We start from the raw sequence: 20,987 nt of genomic DNA, 5'->3' as shown, positions 1-20,987 counted from the left end.
AGCAATTCAGTATTCCCTGAGCTTCTCCATCTATCTGGTCAAGTAAAGCAAGCAAGAAGGACTGATCAACAGGCTCTTGGCAATCTTCATTAGTGTAAAATAAAATATGGCAAAAAATTGTCCTTAGCTGGTGAAACAGACTTCCTTCATCTCGTAGACTTTTCTTTTTCCTGGCTGTTTAAATGATGTCTCTGTCTGAAGAAATCACAGACAATAAAACCATGAGGGCTGGTGAGAGACCATCCAGCTTTGCAAAATCAGCCTTTCCCCTACATTCTGCAGATAAAATTTGGCTAAGGCTATTCTGTCATAGGATTGTTATCCTCATTAGGAGAAAGTGTTAGCAGCATGCTCCTGTCCCTGGTGGGCAGACGTGACATGGTCCAAAACTGAGGTGAGTCTCAGTGAGGAGGATTAATGGCAGAGGTAGTAGACCATGTCTGAAAAAGCTGTGTGTAATCTAAAAGCTGTTGGAAAATCTGGCTGATCTAACCTTGTTTGGGAAACATCCATAGTGATTCATATAGAATATAATATAGTTCAACTGTATATAAGTGTTCTTTGACAGAGCATTTATCCTAAATGCTTCTTGGAATCTGTTGAGCAATAAAAGCATCGTCTTAAATAACAATGGGGGAAAGAGGAAGAAAAGGCTGTTAAACACCACCAGGAAGAGCATATATTCAGGAGGTTTAAGAAGCACTTTGGCAGGGGGAGGAAAGTCAACATGGTGCAGGGAGGAGCAGTAAACACTGTAACAGTCTGGAGCTGGAAATTTTTGATTAAAACCAACCAAAAAAAAATAGCAAAACAGAAAAACCAAGCAAACTAGAGCAGAACAGCCGAGGTGTACCATTCCTAGGTTTCTAACAAAGAAACTTTCCACTGGGGGAAGCAGGCACTTTCTTCAGCAATTTTCATTTAGTTGAAAGTATCATCTTCCCATGAAAAGTGTTTCAACTGGAAATTGTGAAACTATTAATTTATTGGCTGTTGCAAGCCCTTGAGAAGAACTCAAGATGCAGTAGTGTGAAAGAAGTCCAAGAATAGTCTCTGCTCTCTGGTGTTAGGCTATGTCTGTACACATCATCACAGACTTGAAATAAAGGATGGGCTGGAAAATTGACTCGCAGCCAGTGATAAATGTTGACTTATTTGCAGAGTGGGGCACTGTCACTGTCAGACACAAAATGATTTGCACAGACACCGCTGGAGGTGTGGCAGAGGAAGAAGCAACTTTATTCTGTTGTTTCAGTAATTATAGATTCTCAACAACGACCAGGGATTGGATAGTTAGGTTACCACCTCCCCAACCACACTGGCCATAAGAAACGTCCATTAAAAGACACATCTTTAATGGAATGTATAAACATCTATGTTTATAGTTACCTTCCTGGGAAAGTGTTTAGAAACTATGAAAACAATGTCAGAAAGTTTGATTTTCAGGGTGACAGGACACCTCTATGTGCACATTCCACTACTTTGGCAGCAGTGTCTCCTGTTTGCGATGTCTTCCCTAAAATTCTCAATCCCTGGGGGAAATGCACCTGAAAGCAAGAGGGCTTGGACTCCGCCAAGATCAATGTGTGTGTCCTCAGCTGAATGGTCCCACACTGGTAGCTTCTGTTCCCAGCTCTAGAGCATCATGTTGGGCAGGTTTGCCTGGACTAGAAACCTAATTCCAGTGGGGTCTGCTCTGAACAGTGAAATACAGAACTTTGTTAAAGGGTAAATGGTTGTGCAGGAATGGATGGAGTCAAGAGAGAGCACATGGTGGTCCCCCATAGGTATTAGATGCTCTGTGAGTTTTCCTGTGGTCTGATGATAAGGTAGGTCTGCCAGTTCTAGATGAGAATAAAGAAAGAATAAATTGCATGGCAAAAAAGTCCAGAGTTGCCACCAGACTGAACTACTCAAGGTGAAGAAACAGCAAAAAACTATAGAAATTGTGAATAAAGAGCATTTAAATATACTCACAAGAAGCAGCTTTCTGCCTTAGGGAGAAAAAAATACTCTCAAAACTGCACATCAGGGACTGTATTGTCATTTTCCTGTAACTGGGGCTGTAGCTATCAGAAGTACTTGCGGCTTCCCCTTAGAAATGAAGAGGCTGCTGCAAACCATTTTGTCTCTTTTTTTTGTAGAATAGTTTGTATTTTATGATTTCTGGGTGAGCTGCAAGACAGTCTAGCCAAACACAGTACAGCATTGTGATAGCACGACAGCTTAATGATTGTTGTGTTGTTCATGTTTACGTTATATCATCATGGTGCTGTAATTGAGTGTCTTAAGGAACCTTGCATTTTTGTTTAGCCTTCTTTTTTTTTTTCACTCTTCCCTTTGCTCTTTAAAATATTAAATAAAAGCAGTTGAAAGGCCCAGAAGAGGAACCATTTTGCTATAGTAACTGTAGTAACAAAACATATACACAGAATAAACAGAAGCTCAACCAATTTTGCGCTGCTTGCAAAGCAGAAATTATTTTGTGGTTTACAGACGTGCAGGTGTTTTCATCTTGATTCTTGTGGAGGCATACATGAAGAGTATTTCTCTCCTGTGCCCAAGCCCAAAAGAGACATTTCTGCTTTACTTCCAAATAAGTTGTATAAGGGAATCAAGCCCACTGTGTTGCATTCTGGCACTGGCAATTGAAAAATTGGATAGTGTTCAGGGAAGATCAGCTGGATTCTAATGTGGAGTTTGAGGGGTGGACAGCACATGGAAAAAATGCAAGAGTTGAAAAAAAAAAAACTGAAGCAGCTGCATGCTTATGTTTTGGCAAAGGGAATTTAAAAAAAATGTTGTGGACAGGCTGTATACAGGAGAAAGAAGAGGAACAGTTTGAGCTGGCACATAGGAATGTTTGACAGTATATCAGATCAAATTTGAGGGTGGTTTTGGATGAATATCAATGATTCCTTGACAGTGATTTGCAGGACAATTTTTCTCAGGTTAAGTAAGAAGCCCCATTATATGAAAGTAACTTCAGCAAAACACTCATGCTATGTCCTATTTACTACCAGTGCTGCCTTGCCAAAAAAACAAATGGTCATTTTCTTTAATCTCTCTGTTCCCAGAACAGTGTGATTATTACTATTATTGGCATGATTAGTAGTCTGATCTTTATTGTTCAACAATAATTCAGCAGCATTACCATAGATAGGTGGAGTATAGTCTGGTATGATGTCTAAACTCTGCCATCCATTTTGGTTTTAGAAAGGACAAGAGAATCCCTTTTGTAGAAAATAACTAGCACTGTTCCTAGGTATCAGGAAAAGCCTTGGGAAGAGTGAAACAGGACAAAGGCTGAAGCTGTTCATGCTTGCAGTTGCATACAGACTGGGAAAAGCCAGAAGATTGTTGGCTTCCTCTGCCCAAAATGCTAAGCATGGGTTGTGAAATGGCTGCTCTTTAAGTCAACCAAACTGAATACCTAGAGTCTCACATTTCTGTTGTCTAGTGACAAGCACAAATTTGAGCCAGATCCTCCCTTTCCTAAGGTACTGGGAAAAAAAAAGTGAGATCTTGTCTGGCTTGAAGAGATAGCCAAGATATAGGGGTCTGATGGCTCCAGAATCAGTGATCTGGCAAAGAAAAGTTTATATAAAGTACATTTAGCTGGTGTGGAGCTATTTGAGAACTCTTACTGACTGGATTTCTGAAATCTCCTGGCTCCTCCTGTTGATCTGCCTGGTGGCCCAGTGTTGACCTTCCTGTGTCTCTTCCAGAATTCCACCATCTGACTATTGAAAACACCTTCTTTAAAGCTCAATCCCTTTCTGTAAAAGAAATCCTGTTCTATTCATCCAGCAGAACAATGCCATAAACACTTGAGAACTTATTCTCACATTGGCTTAATTTGTTCATTTTGTTGCCTGAGGGAAGTGTCCTGAATCTGTTTGCGTGACAGCCTTCAGCAGCGTTCATATTTGCTTCTTATTTTGCTGGCTGTCATCCTTGTCCCCAGATAAAGGAATTGGAAAATTAGTGACTGAATCAATATCTCATTGCTTTGCCCTGAGATAAGAAAGACAACTTTTTTTCTTTTTTTCTTTTTTTCTTTTTTTTTTGTGTGGAGTTCTGCCAGTTGGCTGTCCCTGTTCCTCTCTGTCTTCAGAAAACAGAGCTGCATGGATGGGGCTGGGAGAGAGGAGGAGATGGGAGAAAGTCTCCTCTTAGATGGATTCCAGTGACTTGAGCAGATAAAGGGCCACAGCTGCTTCACATTTAACTGGAAACAGCCAAGCTGCAAGATCAATCCAGGAAGCACCTGTGTCTATGATGACTCTATTGTTGCTGGGTTCTCAGAATCAGCTCTGACCTGCTGCCACATGCCAAGCCCTGATGTGCTGCACACCGTCCTCTTGGCCAGAGGAACATGCAGCAATGCTCATTTTTATCAGGCTGCTCACTCTAAGGATGGAATGCTGCCTTCTTTCAGAATCAGGGAGTTCAGGATGATGGAATAATTCAGCACAAGATTTTATGTCTGCGTGTCTGAGAGTTTGAGAGTTTATTGTAAACTCTCAGAGTTCTGCTGGAGAAATTAATTACCCTTGTGCCTTATGTTTGCACTTCCTGCCCCAGTTGAAGCAACACATCTTTGCTGTTGTGACTTACTCCTGTCCTTCTGTCTGAAGCAAAGATCTTCCTCCCTTCCTTCTCCTATAGCATCCTACAGATGTGACCCTGGCTCTGCTGCTCATTGTTGCCTCAGGGTGGAAGTCTCTGCTCCCCTAGGAATGCTCTCTCCTTCCCCATGGAGTGAAAGCACGCTCCATCCACACAGTGATGCAGCCTTTTCACTCCACCAGGACCCCTAACCCTCCCAAGGTGATAGCAGAATTGGGAAAAATGTTTGACATAACATTCCCCACAGCCCCAGTTTGGTAAACCCAGTTTTGGAGAACCCAGAAAATTACAGATGCCCGTAGAACTCTCAGGAATCTCCCAGCAGTTGCCAAGCTCCTTGGGATGCCTACACAGCTTCAGCTTTCTGGTGCCTGCTAGTCAGAGTTGCTCCACTCTGCATAGCTTTTAATTTTTGGAATGTGTTAGGGATTATGTTAAAGTTATTGTGAAATAAGTAAACATTCATTTAGAAAATACACAAGTGAAAAAAAAATTACAAGAGCTGTAACACTTTAATTGGAAACAACTTAATTAATTGAGGAAAAAAGAACTGAGAAAGGTAGATTCTGGATCCCATCTCTTCTGATATAGGGGGAAAATGCATCCTTTTTTAATGTGGGTGGAATAATCTCCCCATTAGGATTCTACAGTTCTTCTTAAACCTCTTGTAAGCCTTTGGATCATTCACTTGATCTGAGCCTGGGGATCATACTCCCATCACTAGCACCCTCTCCTGAGAAGAAAAGTGAATCCATTTTTTCAGGGTGTTCTCTGACAGCATAATTTACAGTAAGAGGTGCATAGGGATTAAATAGGGTTCATCTACATGCATTGGTGAATTTATTGCCTCATCTAAAATTGGAGACTATGACTACTCAGTGATTAAAATACTTAGCCACGAAAATGCGCACATTACATTTTCGTGTTCCTGTGTGCCTTTAAAATGTCCACCTTTGCAAATTAATTGTCTCTGTGTCTACCTTACAGCCACAAAGCCTGAGCCAGCCAAGTAACTCTTAGGGGGGAAAACTTGGAAGAAGGTCTCCAAAATGTGATAAAGAAGCAAATTCAACTTACAAATTCTCAGCCATGGAAATGTAATTATCTTGTTACTTCCTGAGCAACACATTACATAGGGACAATGGATCTGCATGTTCTTTAGGCCACCTTTAGACACTGAACACCTTCTGAGAGAATGGAATTTAGCAACTTGCTACAAAAAAAAACAAAACTGGGAAAGAACAAGATAGTTCATGGTGTTGGAGTAAGAAAACAGAACTTCTCAGGAATTTCATGCTTGACTAGTTCTCCCAGTGGGACATTCACTTTGTGTATAATCAGATTTTATCCTTGGCAAAATTTCTGGTTTCTTTTGAAAAAATTGTTTCATATTCCATATAATTCTGTTCCTTGGGAATGGGGCCTCTGGGGAAAGCTGGGCTTGCTTCTTTTTGCTCAAGGGCAGCTTGCTCGCTGAGCTGTCCTGAAGCCAGTGCTAAGGTTTCTAGGGTTTTTTGCTGCTCTGCAGCCTATCAGTTTTAGGAGATCTGTATCTCATACTCCATAAACTCTAATAGTAAACTTACAGAGCCTTGGAGACTTCAAAAGTTCAGAGCTAGTTCTTACCTTATTTCCTAGCCAAATTTCAGAGTTCTTGTTTCCACAGGAGAAGCTGATTTTTCATCCTCTTTCTGCTTCCAGCCAACGCTGGAAGATCTTTTCACCTCAGGTCATGAGTATGAGATGAAAATTTTGGTTTATAGTTATTAGAGATAAAACTGATCCAACTTGCACTGTTGGCTTCCATCAGTGCCAGTAGCTTTTAGAGGTCATTGTTAATGTGAGATGGTTGCTGATCCTCTCCCATCTTCTGTTGTGAGGAGCCATGGGGGAGTTGGTGGAAAACTCAAAGTGTGTTCACCCAGTTGTGCAGAGGCCTTCTATAGTCCAAGTGAAAAGACTGGCTTTTCCAAAGTAGTGCTCATGGGCATCTTAGACAACTGGCCCAGCTTGCTTGCAGGAGGTGCCTGACTGGTTTTAGGTGGCTAATCAAGTTTTAGATGGTTGGTCGTTTTTGTGAGATGTGTCACTAGGCTCCTTTAAGCCTTTGACAGAACTGCACCAACCCATGCCCTCCTGAAACAGTGAGATTGTATGACTTTGTTTGTGTGTTCAGCCTGCACTTGTCCTGTGGATTGATGGCCTCCTCCAAGGGCGATATCAATCTGGGCTGAAGTGCAGCTGCACTTTGTAACAGCTCAAGGAGCACAAAGGTATCAAGTGGTATTGTGTGGTTGGAAAGATGTCGTTTATCTGAGGAAGTTTGTGGTCTGTTTGCTGTCACTCTGTCTTTGCAGTGCCGATTTCCCTTACCTTCACTATCACGTTGTCAGGCAGAGACCTCACACGTTAGGACAGAGAGCTTTTCCACATCCAGAGCTGACTTCTTTTCCTTCAACCAGAGGTCTCTGGGCTGTGCTGCAATCAATAGAGCTGCTTGATTCAGCATGAGTGTAGTAATTTAGCTTGCAGGGAGCTCTTTACAATGCACAAGTTCCTAAAAAAGGGACGGGGAGAAAGGAAGTCAATGACTTCTCTCAATGACATTTTCATTTAAAGTTCTTTTAATAACAGTCCCTTAGGAAAAAACAGTCAAGGATGCAATGTTCTACAGAGGATTTTGCTGAGAAGTACATCTGTCATCTTCCATGAGTGATCAGGTGTTCATAAGGATATTCTTATTCCAAATGGGGTTAGAAGCCCTCCAGAATACTGTTATGACTGGTGGCATGACCAAATGACTCCCTGTAGATGGATCTTACTGTGGCAAGCTGTGAAATTTACTGAAACCTGTTTCAATTGCCCCCACGAGTAGAAAGTCACTCTAATGTATATATGGGGTATGATTTTGGGTCATTTCTTGCCCATTTTGGTGCAGAACATTCTTACTTTTGACAGTTCATGGTATCTTAGCCAAGCCAGGTGACTTCATTCTAGCCACAACCCAGCTTTGGCTCCTAAATTACTGTGTAGGTGTCCCTTCAGGAAAATATGGTGAAGAATCAGCCTGAGATCCATGTATATATCAGCCCCTCCTCCTAGTTAGGTGCTAGTAGAGGGAGCAGGAATGTCAAAAAGAGTAAGTTCTTAAAACAGTAAATTAAGGATGGTGAATTTATGAAGCGCTTGTCACAGTAAATACCTTAGAAGCCAGAATGCATTTTTGTGTCATGATCATTGAATCATTTTTATGAGAAGTCAAAATAAATTCATATCCAGTCTGTAAAGTTTGTAAAGAGTTTAATTCATCCAGGAAATCATGTGTTGGGAATACGGTACCCAGATCCAGATCAGATATACTTCAGAGAAGCATTTAGGTTTTAAAATCCTTCCACAAGCTAAACTGATCTCAAGAATCTTTGGAGTTTCACCCTTCTCTGGACCTCATGCTCCATACAAGTGAACATCATGCCAATGTGTTTCCCATTTCCTGGGGATTAAACTGCTGTGTTTGATGACTCAGGACTTTCCAAGGAAGCAGCTCAGTCACTCATTCTGTCTGAAGTGGCCTCAGGTGTCTCACAGGACATGTTTGCCCTTCCACAGTGATTCATGATTTCAGAGCTGAGGATCAGCTCTCTCTCATTTTTTTCTTCCCACAAAGTTAATTAATAAAACAAATTTCTATTAGTGGGTGGTGAAAGATTTTGGTTTCCCACCTATACTCCCAAATGCTCTGCATTCCAGGAAGAATGAAAAATGGATCTGTGAATAGAAACAGGAGGAAGGAAAAATGGATCAGATGCTGTAGATGGATGTAGGTACAGTGGCTGTCAAGTGATATGGTGGAAGAACTTCCTGAATAAAGACAGTTTCTTTCAATTGTGATTGCTAAAAACACCCCACTTAAATAAAAATCCAGCTTCAGGATTCATGGGGGCAAATTTAGAAAGTTGGGGACACCAGGTGTGTCTGACAGAAACTGAACTGTCTGGGCTTCCCATTGACCTCTTAGGCGGGCAGCTACACATAATGCAGTAGTTCTGCTTGTGAAAACTGGATCTTCTGCCACTGTCAGAGGCTCCTGTTGGTCAGGAGAAGGACCTGGAGGATTCACGCCCTCGTGGCCACTGTGGACTTGGCTATGTCCATCTGTCTGCCTCGTGTAGCCCCACCATAGTACAGAATTTTTCATCAGCATCAAGAATTAAGTGTAAATTTGTACCCACCGTGTGCATAACTTTTGTCACTTCAGCCAGAAAACATTTGGTCCTACTGAGAGCCAAAGTTGATGGAAGGACTAAATTTGGGATATTTCCCATTCCTACTGCTGTATGGGACATCAGAGCAGTTCTCAATTCCATAGTGCCCCTCTCTTGCAGAGGAGGAGACCCACTTTGGTGCTGTCATTTATTTGTGGGAGAGAGCACACTGAAGTCTTTCTCCATTGATTTCCAGTCAACTCAGGAATAATAACATTTTCCTGCTAACCTGTAGCACTTCAGCAGCAAAGTCACAGACAGGCTCCAAGTGCTTTAGTACCCAGTGCCCTGTCTGACTACTAGATTTGCATCTCCTGTCATATGAACCCAGCATCACATTTCCAAATTACTTTTGCAAAAATAAAGGCAGTCCTAGAAATTCCTGTGCTGGGACAGCACATCCCTGTTTATGTTTGAAGGGCCGATACCAACCTGGAGTCCCCAGTGATCAAAGTGTGCTTTCAGAGATGAGCCTCGTGTTATGTTTGAAGTGAGCACTTTGAAATGAGGATGAAGCAGGACTAAATCAGGATGAAGGATGTGGGGCATTACCTACTTTACATTAAATCCATGCTGCAAAGATGTGGCCAGTGTTCCAAAGTTTTCCTTGGAGAGTGCTTGGAAGTTGCACACCAGCCTATTTGTGGAAAGCTGAACAGTTTCCTATTGTCTGTGATGTGAAATGCTTCCCAGATAAACACTTTCCCCCTCCACTGAAGAAAAATGATAAAGCTTCAGTAGAGTTGCTGGTTTCTGTTGGCATTAAGCTCTGTTAAAGGCTATAGTTCATATCCATGCCAGAGTCATTAAGGAAAGGTTCTGTTATTGAGTGAGACTGGGATAATCTTCAAGGGTTTAATAACGTTGTGCGCCCACATCTTTGCGTCTCTGGGTTCATTATACCCCTGGAATGTAAATCCCAATCCACAGTGGATAAACAAGGTTCACATGGATCTCAAATACTTTTGTGGTATTGTCTCCTCATGGTTTCTGAAAGGGAAAGAAAACATTGCTAGAAATAACCTCACTGGAGTTGTTTAGCCCAGAAAACAGGAGGCTCAGGGGGGACCTTATCGCTTTCTACAGCTACCTGAAGGGGTTTTACTGAGGTGGGAGTTGGTCCCTTATCCCAAATAACAAGCGGTAAGAGAACAAGAAAGGACCTCGACTTGTGCCAGGGAGGTTTAGATTGGGTATTAGGAAAATTTTCCTCACAAAAAGGGTTGCAACGCATTGGAATAGGCAGCCCAGGGAAGCTGTGGGGTCACAATCCCTAAAGGGATTTAAAGGGTGTGTGGCACTTGGGGACATGGTTTAGTGGTGAACATTGCTGTGCTGCATTAACAGCTGGACTCAATGGTCTTAAAGGTCTTTTCCAACCTAAACAATTCTGTGATTCTACAAAGAGAGCAGTAAATCTCCAATGCTGCAGTAGGTTTTGGTTGTAACATTGCCTGCATTTGTGGCATTTGAAGTAATTTTAAGGAATTATTCCTAACACCCTCAGAGTCAAGGTATCATATTCCATCACAAGGAAGATCCAAAAGTCCCTCCATGAATTTTGGAGAGAAAAAGCTGATTTTTGAAACCGGCAATGCTAAGAACCAAGGCTGCGTAACACCAAGGCAGTACTGGTGGTGGTTTGATCAGATCAATGGGTGGTTCTCCCTCTGCTTCTCTTGTTCTGGCAGGTGCAGGTCTGAAGGACCTCGTTATGTTCTCACCTCTAACTCCAGTTTGGTTTTGCTGGGTGCCTCTATCCTTCCTCCATGGTGCCTCTTAGGCTGAAGACCTTTTGCCAGGAGCAGGGTGTGGTTCCACTTGTTGACCTACACTCAGTGAATGCAGTAGACACAAATTCACTTTTGCCACCATTTTGTCAAAACAAACCTCACTTTGAGTTTGTGACAAAGGATCATCTTTCTTCCCTAGAGGAATGGGATTTCTTGCTAATGTTAAATGGTAATTATGCACTTGTATCAAACTTGTATGTAGATTAAGTTTTAGGTGGGAATTGCAGCTTCCATTGACATTTAGCAGGCACTGAGGTTTTAAATCGTTGAGGCAATTTTAGAAACATTCCCCTTAAGGAGAAAGGACCTAGACTTGAAAGAAAGCAGAGGTAACGAGGGTTTAATTTGTTTGTTTCACAAATGTAGCCATGAATTTAGGGCAATTTCTATGTATTCAAGCATTCATACTGATTGTAGTCATTGCTGAATGGTCAATTCCCAGTCGTGTCAGAGAAAGGCATCAAATGAAATCCACAGGCAACCAGAAGTGGTTTAAATGAAGTGATGGAGCTGGAGATTGATTTTGTTTTCTTCTTCTTTCACTACTGGTGTACACTTGCCTCCTTCTTTACCTCTCCAGCCTTTCCAAGAAGCCCTGAGCAGACCTGATGAGTTCTATAGATTCCCTAATTGTTTGACTGTGGTGTACAGAAAAGGGCTGAACCTTTCCTCATAAAGCCTGACTCCATTATGCTTATTTTCACATCAGTAAGGACATACAGTCTTTTTTGATCTGTGTGCTACTTGGGATAATTCCGTTCTGACTGGCTGTCAATTCAGGATGAATTCTTACTAGAAAAAAAAGGCAACAGAGGGACAGAGTACCCTCCCCTTCTGTTCAGAATTAACAGGCTTGTAGGGCAGCCCCAAGCACTCAGTCTCATTGCAGAGAGAGAGCCAGATGAGTCGTCCTGCAGTTTCAATTAAAACATCTCACATGGGCATCATTTCAACAGCATTGACTTTCCTGCAGTTTGAGCTGTATTACAGCACCACCTCATGAGAAGTCCTAGTTTGGTCACTCTCAGTGTTCAGCATTGTGCAGTGATAAGAAGCTAATGACTGCTGGAACCTGTGCTGAATGCCAGGCATACTTCTGATGAGTCTCTGACGTCTGTTCCACTTGATATATTACATGTTTTTCCATAGCTACGCAGCACTACAAGTACTCAGCTGTGATACCCTCTCGGACAATTGGCACTTAGATAAAGCATTTCAAGGCAAACAAACAGATATTCACATATAATGGAGGTAGGTGAGCCCCTAGTGCTCCTGTGCAATGAGGTCTCCAACAGAGTTAGGGAGGGAGGCTGCAGGGGCTGTCACCTTTGTACTGTCTGTCATTGTCTCACAACTTTTGCCTGTCAACTTGCTAAGATGAAGTTTTTAAAGAATGCATAATTTAATTCTGGGATTCTTAAGTGTAACAATAAAAATAATGATCATGCATAATTTAATTCTGGGATTCTTAAGTATACCAATAAAAATAATAATCATAGACATTTCAGTGAAGGAAAGGTATTTTCTGGGGTCAATGCAAGTTTTCGTGTTTTAAGGAAGACCTGGAGCCTGTTCTTTATAACTAGACAGTGAGATTTGCCTGAGTTCATTAAAAATCAGTGTCTCCTATGGCCTCAGATGCCTCATGGATATTCAAGGTCTGGTCTCATAAGTTTCAATTAGCAAACTCAAAAAGAGAATATAAAACCTTCTTTTCTTCCTTTAGGTTTCAACAGCAATGTGCATACTTTTTTAATGAAGAATTTTAGTGAAGGATGGCTTTCTCAGACAGAAATGAGCATTTGATAGAAGCAGCATCATCAGCATGACTTGATACAAAGAGGGAACCCTCTGTGACACAGAGACACGTTATGTAAAGTCCATTAGCATTAGAGTTGACAGAACAGCATTAGACATTAAAGCAAGTGGGGTTTGCAGGGAGAACTCTTCTGCCTTCATCACGTTTCGAGGGCTCTGTCCATTACTGTGCAGCGAAAATGCCCACAGACAGGCTGAAGTGTTGCCTGAATAGAGATTCTGACAACTGTCTTGTTCTTTTCTTGGAAACACTCAGGCACTGTGATATGGGCAAGGCCAATGGTCTCTCACAATATTTTGGAGAAGGAGTGTCTCTGTGTTCCTTTTTTTAGCTCAGCAGCCATCAATGGCTGAGCAGATCAGATGTTTTGCAGTGTCGGCTACAGAGAAGAAAAGTAGATTTCGTGTCACAGAAATGTGGAGTCTCTTGCAGACATGGTCATCTTATGGCTCTTTGGTTCCACACTTATGCCTGCTGCTGGACTTAAGTGGTCTGTGTCTCTCTCCTTCTGGTGATAGCAGCTACTTATGAGCCCACATTATCTGTGTCTCGCAATTGTAAGAGCCTCAACTGGACAAGGTACTTCAGGAACACAAGTTGCTGTGCTTGCACAGATCTGTGGTCCACCCAGTACCTCACTTCGGCCAGGACCCAACTTCAGAGCATCAGAGGGAACTGCAGGAAACAGCACCAGGCAGACAGTGAATAATCTGCCCTTAGTTTCAGTCTGAAGTCAGTGGAAATGTTGTAGTCCTCAAGCTAAGCATTCGGTGCCTTGCTCAGCTGTGTCCCTGTAGAGAGTTTTTAAGATATGATAGAGAATATGGACTTCTGCAGATACATGTTCTCTCTGGAGGATCCAGCAAAGAAGGGAAATTAATTCCCAGTGGAGACAAACTGGGAGCAGAACTCAATTTGGATTGTAAATGAGCAAGATACAAACAGTTGTATATTAGCTGTAGTTCTACTGTGGAATCAAATCAAGCAGACAGTTTGGTGGTATTTTTTGTCAGTCAACTCCTTAAAATTCATTGCAAACTAAGCAGTGAAAATTTTATTGTAAGACAATAAAACATTTTAGTTAACTTTATGTAGCAAGCCTTTGGGTGTTGCATGAGCATACAGAGTTGTAATTTGAATGTGAAGGCTTCTCTCTCCTCTGAAGGAGATTTCAAGGTGTTCCAGGACAGCTGCATATCTCTGTGCTCCCATGTTGAACCAGGATGCCTGAGCAGGGAAAAGCCCATCCAGACCTATGGGATAGGGATTCTATGCCAGGAGCTTGAAGTGCCACTTCCATGAGACAGCGAGGCACCAAAGGTATCTGTATTGTAACCGTTTGGCTTAAGCTGAACCACCCAGGCAGAAATAGCTTAGCACTAATTGGTGTGGTGCTAATGAGACTGTGGAGATTTAGGGAATAGAGCCTGAGGTGAGGCCTGTGTACCATGAGCAAAAAAGGTTCTTATTTGCTATTTATGTGGAAAATGGAAACAAGACCAGAGGGTCAACCCATCCTTCCTCTGAGGGCATAGCCCATCCTCTGGGGCTGGAGTGTGCAGCTCTCAAGAGTTTTCATGAAAGATGCATAAACAAAGGATTATTCAGTTCAAGAACTGAACCAAGAAATCGAGAAGGGAAAAAAAAGTTCAGAGCCATTTGAAATGGAACATTTTGAGGATGCTTTTGAAGGCAGGAATTGGGTTTTGTTGGGTTTTGTCATTTTTATATATTAGCTGGGTTTTTCTTTTTAATTGAGATCAATTTCTGAACAAAAAAGGCCACTTTGTAGCATGTAAGTCTTTGAAAGACTGGAGACTAAAAAAATTAGAAGCTTTGTTCATAAAATGCTGAAATGAAACATTTTGAGTTTTCTGAAAGAATTCACATGAAAATGTGGAAATGACACGTTACAAATGTTACAGCTGCCCTCTCTTTTTTAGCAAATTCAGCCTCTAAATGCAGAAAGCTTGAATTTTTTCTCCTGTGCCTCAGACCAACTTCACTTCTAATGAAACAGAATAGATAAAAAGGTTTTACTTGTTCCTCTTTCTTTATAGTTTCTCAGAGGGGGAAGGAAAACATTACCATGTGAATGGCTTCACATCACAAACTTCTCATTTCATTTATGCACAGAGTTTTACATATATATGTGTGTATTCTGAGGACTAAATTCACTTTCAAACTAAGGTTACTGTTCTTGAGCAATAGTGATTCTTCCCAGAGAAACAGTCTGACATGGATTCAGAGCACAGAGAGATACCATCCAAGTTTGGGGTGGACTGTAATCTAATTTAACTACTTAACCTAATTTAAGTGCTCATGAGATGTAGTTGACTCTGGTGCAAAAAAATGAAAAAACAAATTTGTTTCCAGATTCTGTTAAGAAGTTTTAACTTTAGTGTACAGGCCTAAGGCAACTACTTCCTAAATAAAATAACCTCATTATAATTAAGCTGATCAGGTGAGTGAATAATCAGGGATTTCACAGGAGTGATCAGGGATTTCTCTTTTGCTGTCTCTTGAGCCCAAATTCATCCTGAGTAATTTACAGCACTTAGCCTGAAGCACCTCAAATTAAGTTTAAGTATGGGGAGAATCGAACACTCTGATCTCTGCTTTGCAGTTACTCTCTTTTGCAGTGAAATATATTTATGCTTTCCATGTTGAAGGACACTGTGTCCATGGTGTCACCTGGTTATGTGAGTCTGTGCTCTCAGTCCACACTTCCCATCACTGGAAAGAAGCCCTATAAGCTGTGCCAGGGTGGGTTAGGATTTCTGCCTGCTTTTCTGTTCTTTTGTTTGCTTCTCTCCCAAGAGCTTTGAAAGTCTGAGCTTCATCCTAGTGTGGAAGAGGGGGGAAAAAAGCAAAAACCCTTGTGGGCCAGGACATTGTGGTGCCCGTCTTGTGGGTGTGCATGACTCTCTCAGAGAGATGTGTAGGGAAAGCAAAGCCAGCAGCAGATGTCTCCGTGGCCTGTGGCGAGGGGAGCGAGGGTGCGTGCAAGGGGCTGACGAATTCCTGCCTTCACAAAGACACCCCAACTGGAATTTATGAGAATCCATCCACAATAAAACGCTTTTAACTCGCTGTCTGGCTGTCAGCCGGCTGCATCCCAGGAACGGTGGCATGAGGATGAGGCTGCCACATCGCACATTCCTTGCTATCACCGCGGCTCCTCTCACAATGAAACAAAATCTCCCCTTGTCTGACAGTTCTGAGAACTGAAGCAAGAAAACCTCGGTGATGTTGCTGTACTTGGAAGCCCGTGCAAAGCATGGCAGTCTTCTGAGCAAAACTTTTCCATTGCTCGTGCTGCAAAGTCAGGATGCAAATAACAAATTGGCAGGCTGGGATTTCGGAAGATTCTGCACATGTCTGAGCGAACAGAGATGTTACCGCAAGATTGCTGAAAAAAATTAGATTGATGATTTTGTTGTCTGGAAGATGTGTATCATCAGCAAAGGCATAGAGCAAGGGCAAGTCCCTCCCTGGCCCTGTGGAAACCCGTGGGAAGGCTTGGTGGGACTCAGTCCAAACGTTGCTGGTGTTACTCGGGCAGGTCAGGGGCAGAGGCGTTACTGGGGTCTGCCCTGCCTGACCTGTGCAGTTTTAAGCCTGGGAATTATGAAAATAATATATTGCAGGACACCATGGTGTTAATGTTATTTTTCTGACCAGATCCACTCAATAGGCCTAACAAATCTCAGCAATGAGTCAATTTTCAATGGTCAGTGCCAGCACAGAGTGACACTGCAGACCACAAGGCAGAGAGAAATGCTGAGACAGCCTAATGGAGCATCCAGCTCAGTCCAAACAACTTACATGTTTTGTTTTGTTCTTTTAATTCTTGAAAATAATTAGGAAAGGATGGCAAATTTCACCAAAAGTGAAAGAAAACCACAGAGGTCTTTGTCTGTGGATTAAGCGTTTTCAAGAACTAGCAAGAATAAATGTTTTCCTGTTTTCACTGTTTACTGTACCTTAGGACCAAGCCACATAGGATATTTGTTGAGGCTCCAAAGTTTTCTTATTTGGACTTGGTTGTTTTAGAGAACTTGTTTTGCAGGACTGCACATCCCAAGGAAGGAAATTAAGGTCAGAGATGAGAAAAACCCACCTAAGGGCCTGAAATAATTTTCATTTCTCCAAGACCACCCTGTGTGGGAATGATACATTTAAAAATGGGTGGAACCTCTAAGCCTGGAATTGTATCAAGTTATTCATGAAAAATCTCTGAGATCTTTGTGTGGACCAAGATATTTGGGTGGTACTTTCTCACTGTTTCTTCAGAAAAGGCGCTGTGGCCTCACAAACTGAAAACTAGCCTTGCTTTTTCCCTGATTTTAAAAATAACTGTGTATCTTGAAAAGCTGTCTCAGCAGTAGTGAAGGAATGGAAAAAAAGTCCATTATATCCCCATGGTTTCATACAGTGCAGCTGTGCTAACAGAGTGCACAGAGACTGAGACCAGAGAAAAGGCGCAAAATAGTCCATGAAATCAGCAGTTGAATTTAACAATAAAGCTTCACGTAATGCAGAGATCGATTGTCCAGGTACCTGATTGCAGATGGCAGGTTTTCGCCATTAGTTTTTAGGGGAAAAAAATCCAGAATATTAATAAATATGAGCACTTTTTATTAGTAATTTTTATGCTGAAATCAGTGGGGAAATTATCATCTTACAGAAAATCTTTCTTACATTAAATTAACATCTTTAAATATTCTTGCTGGATGAAATATATTTGGATGAAATAGCCATATCCTGTTTTGATTTTCCTTCTGGTAGAATGTCATATTTGAAAAGAAACAGGTTGATAGTGAATTAATTGTATTTTTATAATATTTGTTGGGGTTTTTTTTGTAATATTTTATTGTAATATTTATTGTAATCATTATTTTGTTATATAACATAGTATAATTATTTATATAGCATATTATAATTATTGTAACAGATTTATTAAATCAGTTTAAAACTAACTTTCTTTTCTTTTAAAGGGGCAAGCATGCATCAACATGCAGCTTTCAAAAGTCCCTCTTACGTCTTGGTACAATTATTAGTGGTTACTAATAATTAAAAAAATATTAGTGCAGGCATAATAGAATGAATATCGACCAAATGTAATATGCAGTTGTCACAGTGGATCTATTCCCCCTGACTCAACTCTAACATGCTGGTGGTTAGTTTATAACCCTCTTTAGGTTACAGCATTTTAACGTTTCTCCAGTGTTTATTTATTCTCTTCCCAAAGAATGTTCTGAAATATCAAGTTTACAACCTGTGGCTCATGTGATGGCAGTGGAAACAATTAAGCCAGAGACTTTCAAAGCCACCACTGGGATTTTGATGCCCATAGTCATTAATTTTAATAAGAAGGGAGCTGCCAGTCGTCTTAAGTGGTTTGTAAAATCTCAACCCATAAAAACACCTCTCTACTGGTTCCAGTTTACAGGGAGCTCAGAGCAAGGTAAACACATGTAAGAAAATGGTAGGTGTTAAAAGGTGGAAAGTGCGTGTTCAGATATCCCTAAAACCACTCAAGGAATCAAAGGGCAGCCCCAGCCTTGAGCTGGCACAGGGGGGCTGCTCCTTCCTGCAGCATCCTGGGGAGTTACTGGCTGGACAGAGCATGAGGCACAGAGAAGTCCATGGGAACAGAAATCTTGGCCACAGCTCAGTTCCAGTGGCTTCCTGACACCCTCTGGTCTCTGCTGCCATCTCAGGACCCACCCATGGTGTCTGTAGGTTCTTCATCCAGGTCCTCCCTACCTGCCTAAGCTCTTCTGTCCAAGTCCACACTGTGTTATCCTCCAAGCTGATAAATGGCTGGGTTTGGATGTTGATAAAAATTGAGAACTCTCCAGTGTGGCCTGAGAGACCCCCCAGTGCAAACATCTTCATTTCAATGTGAGCTTCTCTTCATTTACGTGAGTCTGGAGGCGCCTTTGCTTCAGCCATGAGCCTGTGCCATAGCTGAGGAAATCTTAAAGATCCTGGAGAGCACCAAGAGCTCTCAAAGGAAATTGCTGCACTGGGGAAAACTCACCCTCAACATGAAACATGAAAGAATGTCTTAATGGGGAAAACAATTGAGAACTGGCAGATCTGTGATATAAAATAGAGCATGGAGTGAGTATGAATGAGCTTGGAAAGGACTCGCTGGGAGGCTGAATGCTTCGGAAAAGAAGAAAAAAAAGGGATTTTCTTGTGTGTTTTATTAATAAAGCCAACAATGAAGAATTTTAGAATTAGTTTTAGAAAGCTTTCTGTTTTTTCTCTATCTGTTGTATGATCTCTGAAGAACTTCATGAATGTTGGCTACAAGTGACGATTACTGTAGTATTTGCCAGTGAGCCTCACAGTAACAATAATTAATTAACAGTAGGTGTTGGAAGGACTTTTGGATGAAACACAATGCAGTGGAAATAGAGGTGACCATCAAGACTGGTATTGTAACAGACTTCAAGAAAGTCAAAAAGGAAAAAAAAAGCTTCCATTAGTAGTGGATGTGACTTTTTTGGAAGAGAACAAAATGTTCCATAAATGAAACATGTGGTTTCACTTGCGGCACATTTTGTACATTGTCACCAATGAAGTTTAGGATTTTTTATTACTTTTTCATTAAAATGTCTTACTGGTTTCACTCAGGAGGCAAAATTTTTCACGTGGCTTTAATTGTTTCTGTCATAAAAGTCATAGCATCCATGTAATAGAAATAGTTTTGCAGACCACAGCTTCATATTGCCTATTAATTCTCTCCCATTTTCTGTGCATACAACTCATTGGCCCATCCCAGGGACAGGAAAATTTCTTGCAATTAAGACTCAATATGAACTTCTACTGAAGTTAGGGGGGAAAAATAACTTTATGTCAGTCCTGGTTTATTAGATTTTTGTTGCAGCTATCTTAGCTCACAATAAGTTCACATGGCTGCATACCAAAGGAGAGAGTTTATATTGACTTTACTCTAAAATCAGTGAAACTCTAGAAGATGAAAATAAAAGGTCTTTTTCTGCATCATTCCAGTCATGTACAAAAAGGTGGTAATATTTCAGACAGGATTGAAGAGCTCTGGCAGAATTGTTTCAAGGAGGCTGTGGACAGGTCATTTACCCCTTTTTTCGTCATTACCTGCTGGAGTTCAGGTCTCACATCTCCCATACCAGCTGCCAAGCTTCCATGATTCCATGTTTCTGTTGTCAGCCTAGGATTGTCCCCAATCCTGACTGGATGAGGAGACATAATTCTTGTCGCAGTTAAAACAATTACTTGTTTTCTGCAGATGATATACAAAGTTGGGGAAAAAAAAAAAGAAAAAAGAGATGATAACTTGTGTTGTCTTGTTAATTTAAGATCGTCTCCTCTTCAGGTATCTGTTTCCCTCAAACAGAGTCCTTTGCCAGCTTGGAGAGAATTTTGTCATTTGACCTTCAGCCCAGCAGGGGAGTCATTGACCCCCACCACAGACTCTAAGAAGTCATTGAAATGCCAGAAAACAGCCACAGAGTATCTGTTGCCTTTTCCCCGTTTTTCAGTTAAGTGTTTACTTGAAAGCTTCCTAGGAAATGACAGTGCTGTCTTTACTTGCTGCCCCAGAGCAAAGGCCTTGTGCACCTCCTCAGCAGTCAGGGGCACCCACCAAGCAGTGCAGTCTTCTGCTTTCACCTTTGTTTTGGCACCCTTCCTCCTTTACTCATATTTAAACACTGTGTTTTGCAGTTCAAGGACAGCAAAGACAAGCCCAGCCTTGGAGGGACCCTCAGTGACAGCCCTGCCTCCTGTCCAGCTTTCTGAGCAGGTCCCACTGGCATCTCCTTCCCTGAAGCCGCAGCAGATGGACGAAGAAGACAGCCTGTCTCCTCACCTCTTGTTGCCTGACAGCATCAGCCAGCTGGAGGAGTTTGGCAGGCAGAAGAAATGGCACAAGAAGCAGCACAAACACCATCGCCAGAGGCAGTTCAATGACCTCTGGGTTCGGATAGAAGACAGGTGAGTCATGGCTGGTCCCTGTCCTCTTCCTGCTGGCTCCTGACTCGATGCTCTTTGCAGATCCCAGTTCTTGTTGATTACACCATGGGGAGGGTTGGATAAAAGCTAGCTGGGAGACATAGGGAGTGAGATGGTGTTTTTGTTGCCTCATGAAGAACTAGGAGGAAAATAGGCATGCTCATAGGCATGCTTGATCAAAAAGTAAAGAGGAAAAAAATGTTAATGCTTAAAATATTTAAAATACACAAAAACAAAGACTTGTCAGCATAAAAAACAGGAAAAGAACAACAATAGAAAATACTCTGTGCTCATCCTTTTTCTTCCAATAATTCTTTTCCTATCTGTACTAGCAGTTTTCAGCCCATTTTCCAACCATACAGAGTATCCTGAGAGTTTTTAAGATTCTGACAAATCTGACTTTCAACCTTCTTAACTGCTGTGGGGCTGAAATGTTTTAACATCTCAGACTGCATTGAAAATAGTAAACTG

The 20,987-nt window shown here is 41.6% G+C and overlaps 1 protein-coding gene across 1 annotated transcript in view; it reads left to right on the top strand.

Moving 5' to 3' along the window:
• The window catches only part of TRABD2B (TraB domain containing 2B), a 265,011-nt gene that overhangs the window by 224,222 nt on the left and 19,802 nt on the right, over positions 1–20,987 (top strand). Inside the window, exon 6 of the mRNA XM_005521136.3 lies at positions 20,229–20,498. Coding sequence (XP_005521193.2) covers positions 20,229–20,498 — 270 coding nt within the window. The remainder of the gene's footprint in view (positions 1–20,228; positions 20,499–20,987) is intronic.

This window comes from Pseudopodoces humilis, chromosome 10 (assembly GCF_049639895.1).
Source record: "Pseudopodoces humilis isolate 2021_Gansu_Grassland_sample_001 chromosome 10, ASM4963989v1, whole genome shotgun sequence".
NCBI lineage: Eukaryota > Metazoa > Chordata > Aves > Passeriformes > Paridae > Pseudopodoces > Pseudopodoces humilis.
Note: the sequence above shows the minus strand (reverse complement) of the source record. Positions and strands in the feature narration are given on the sequence as shown.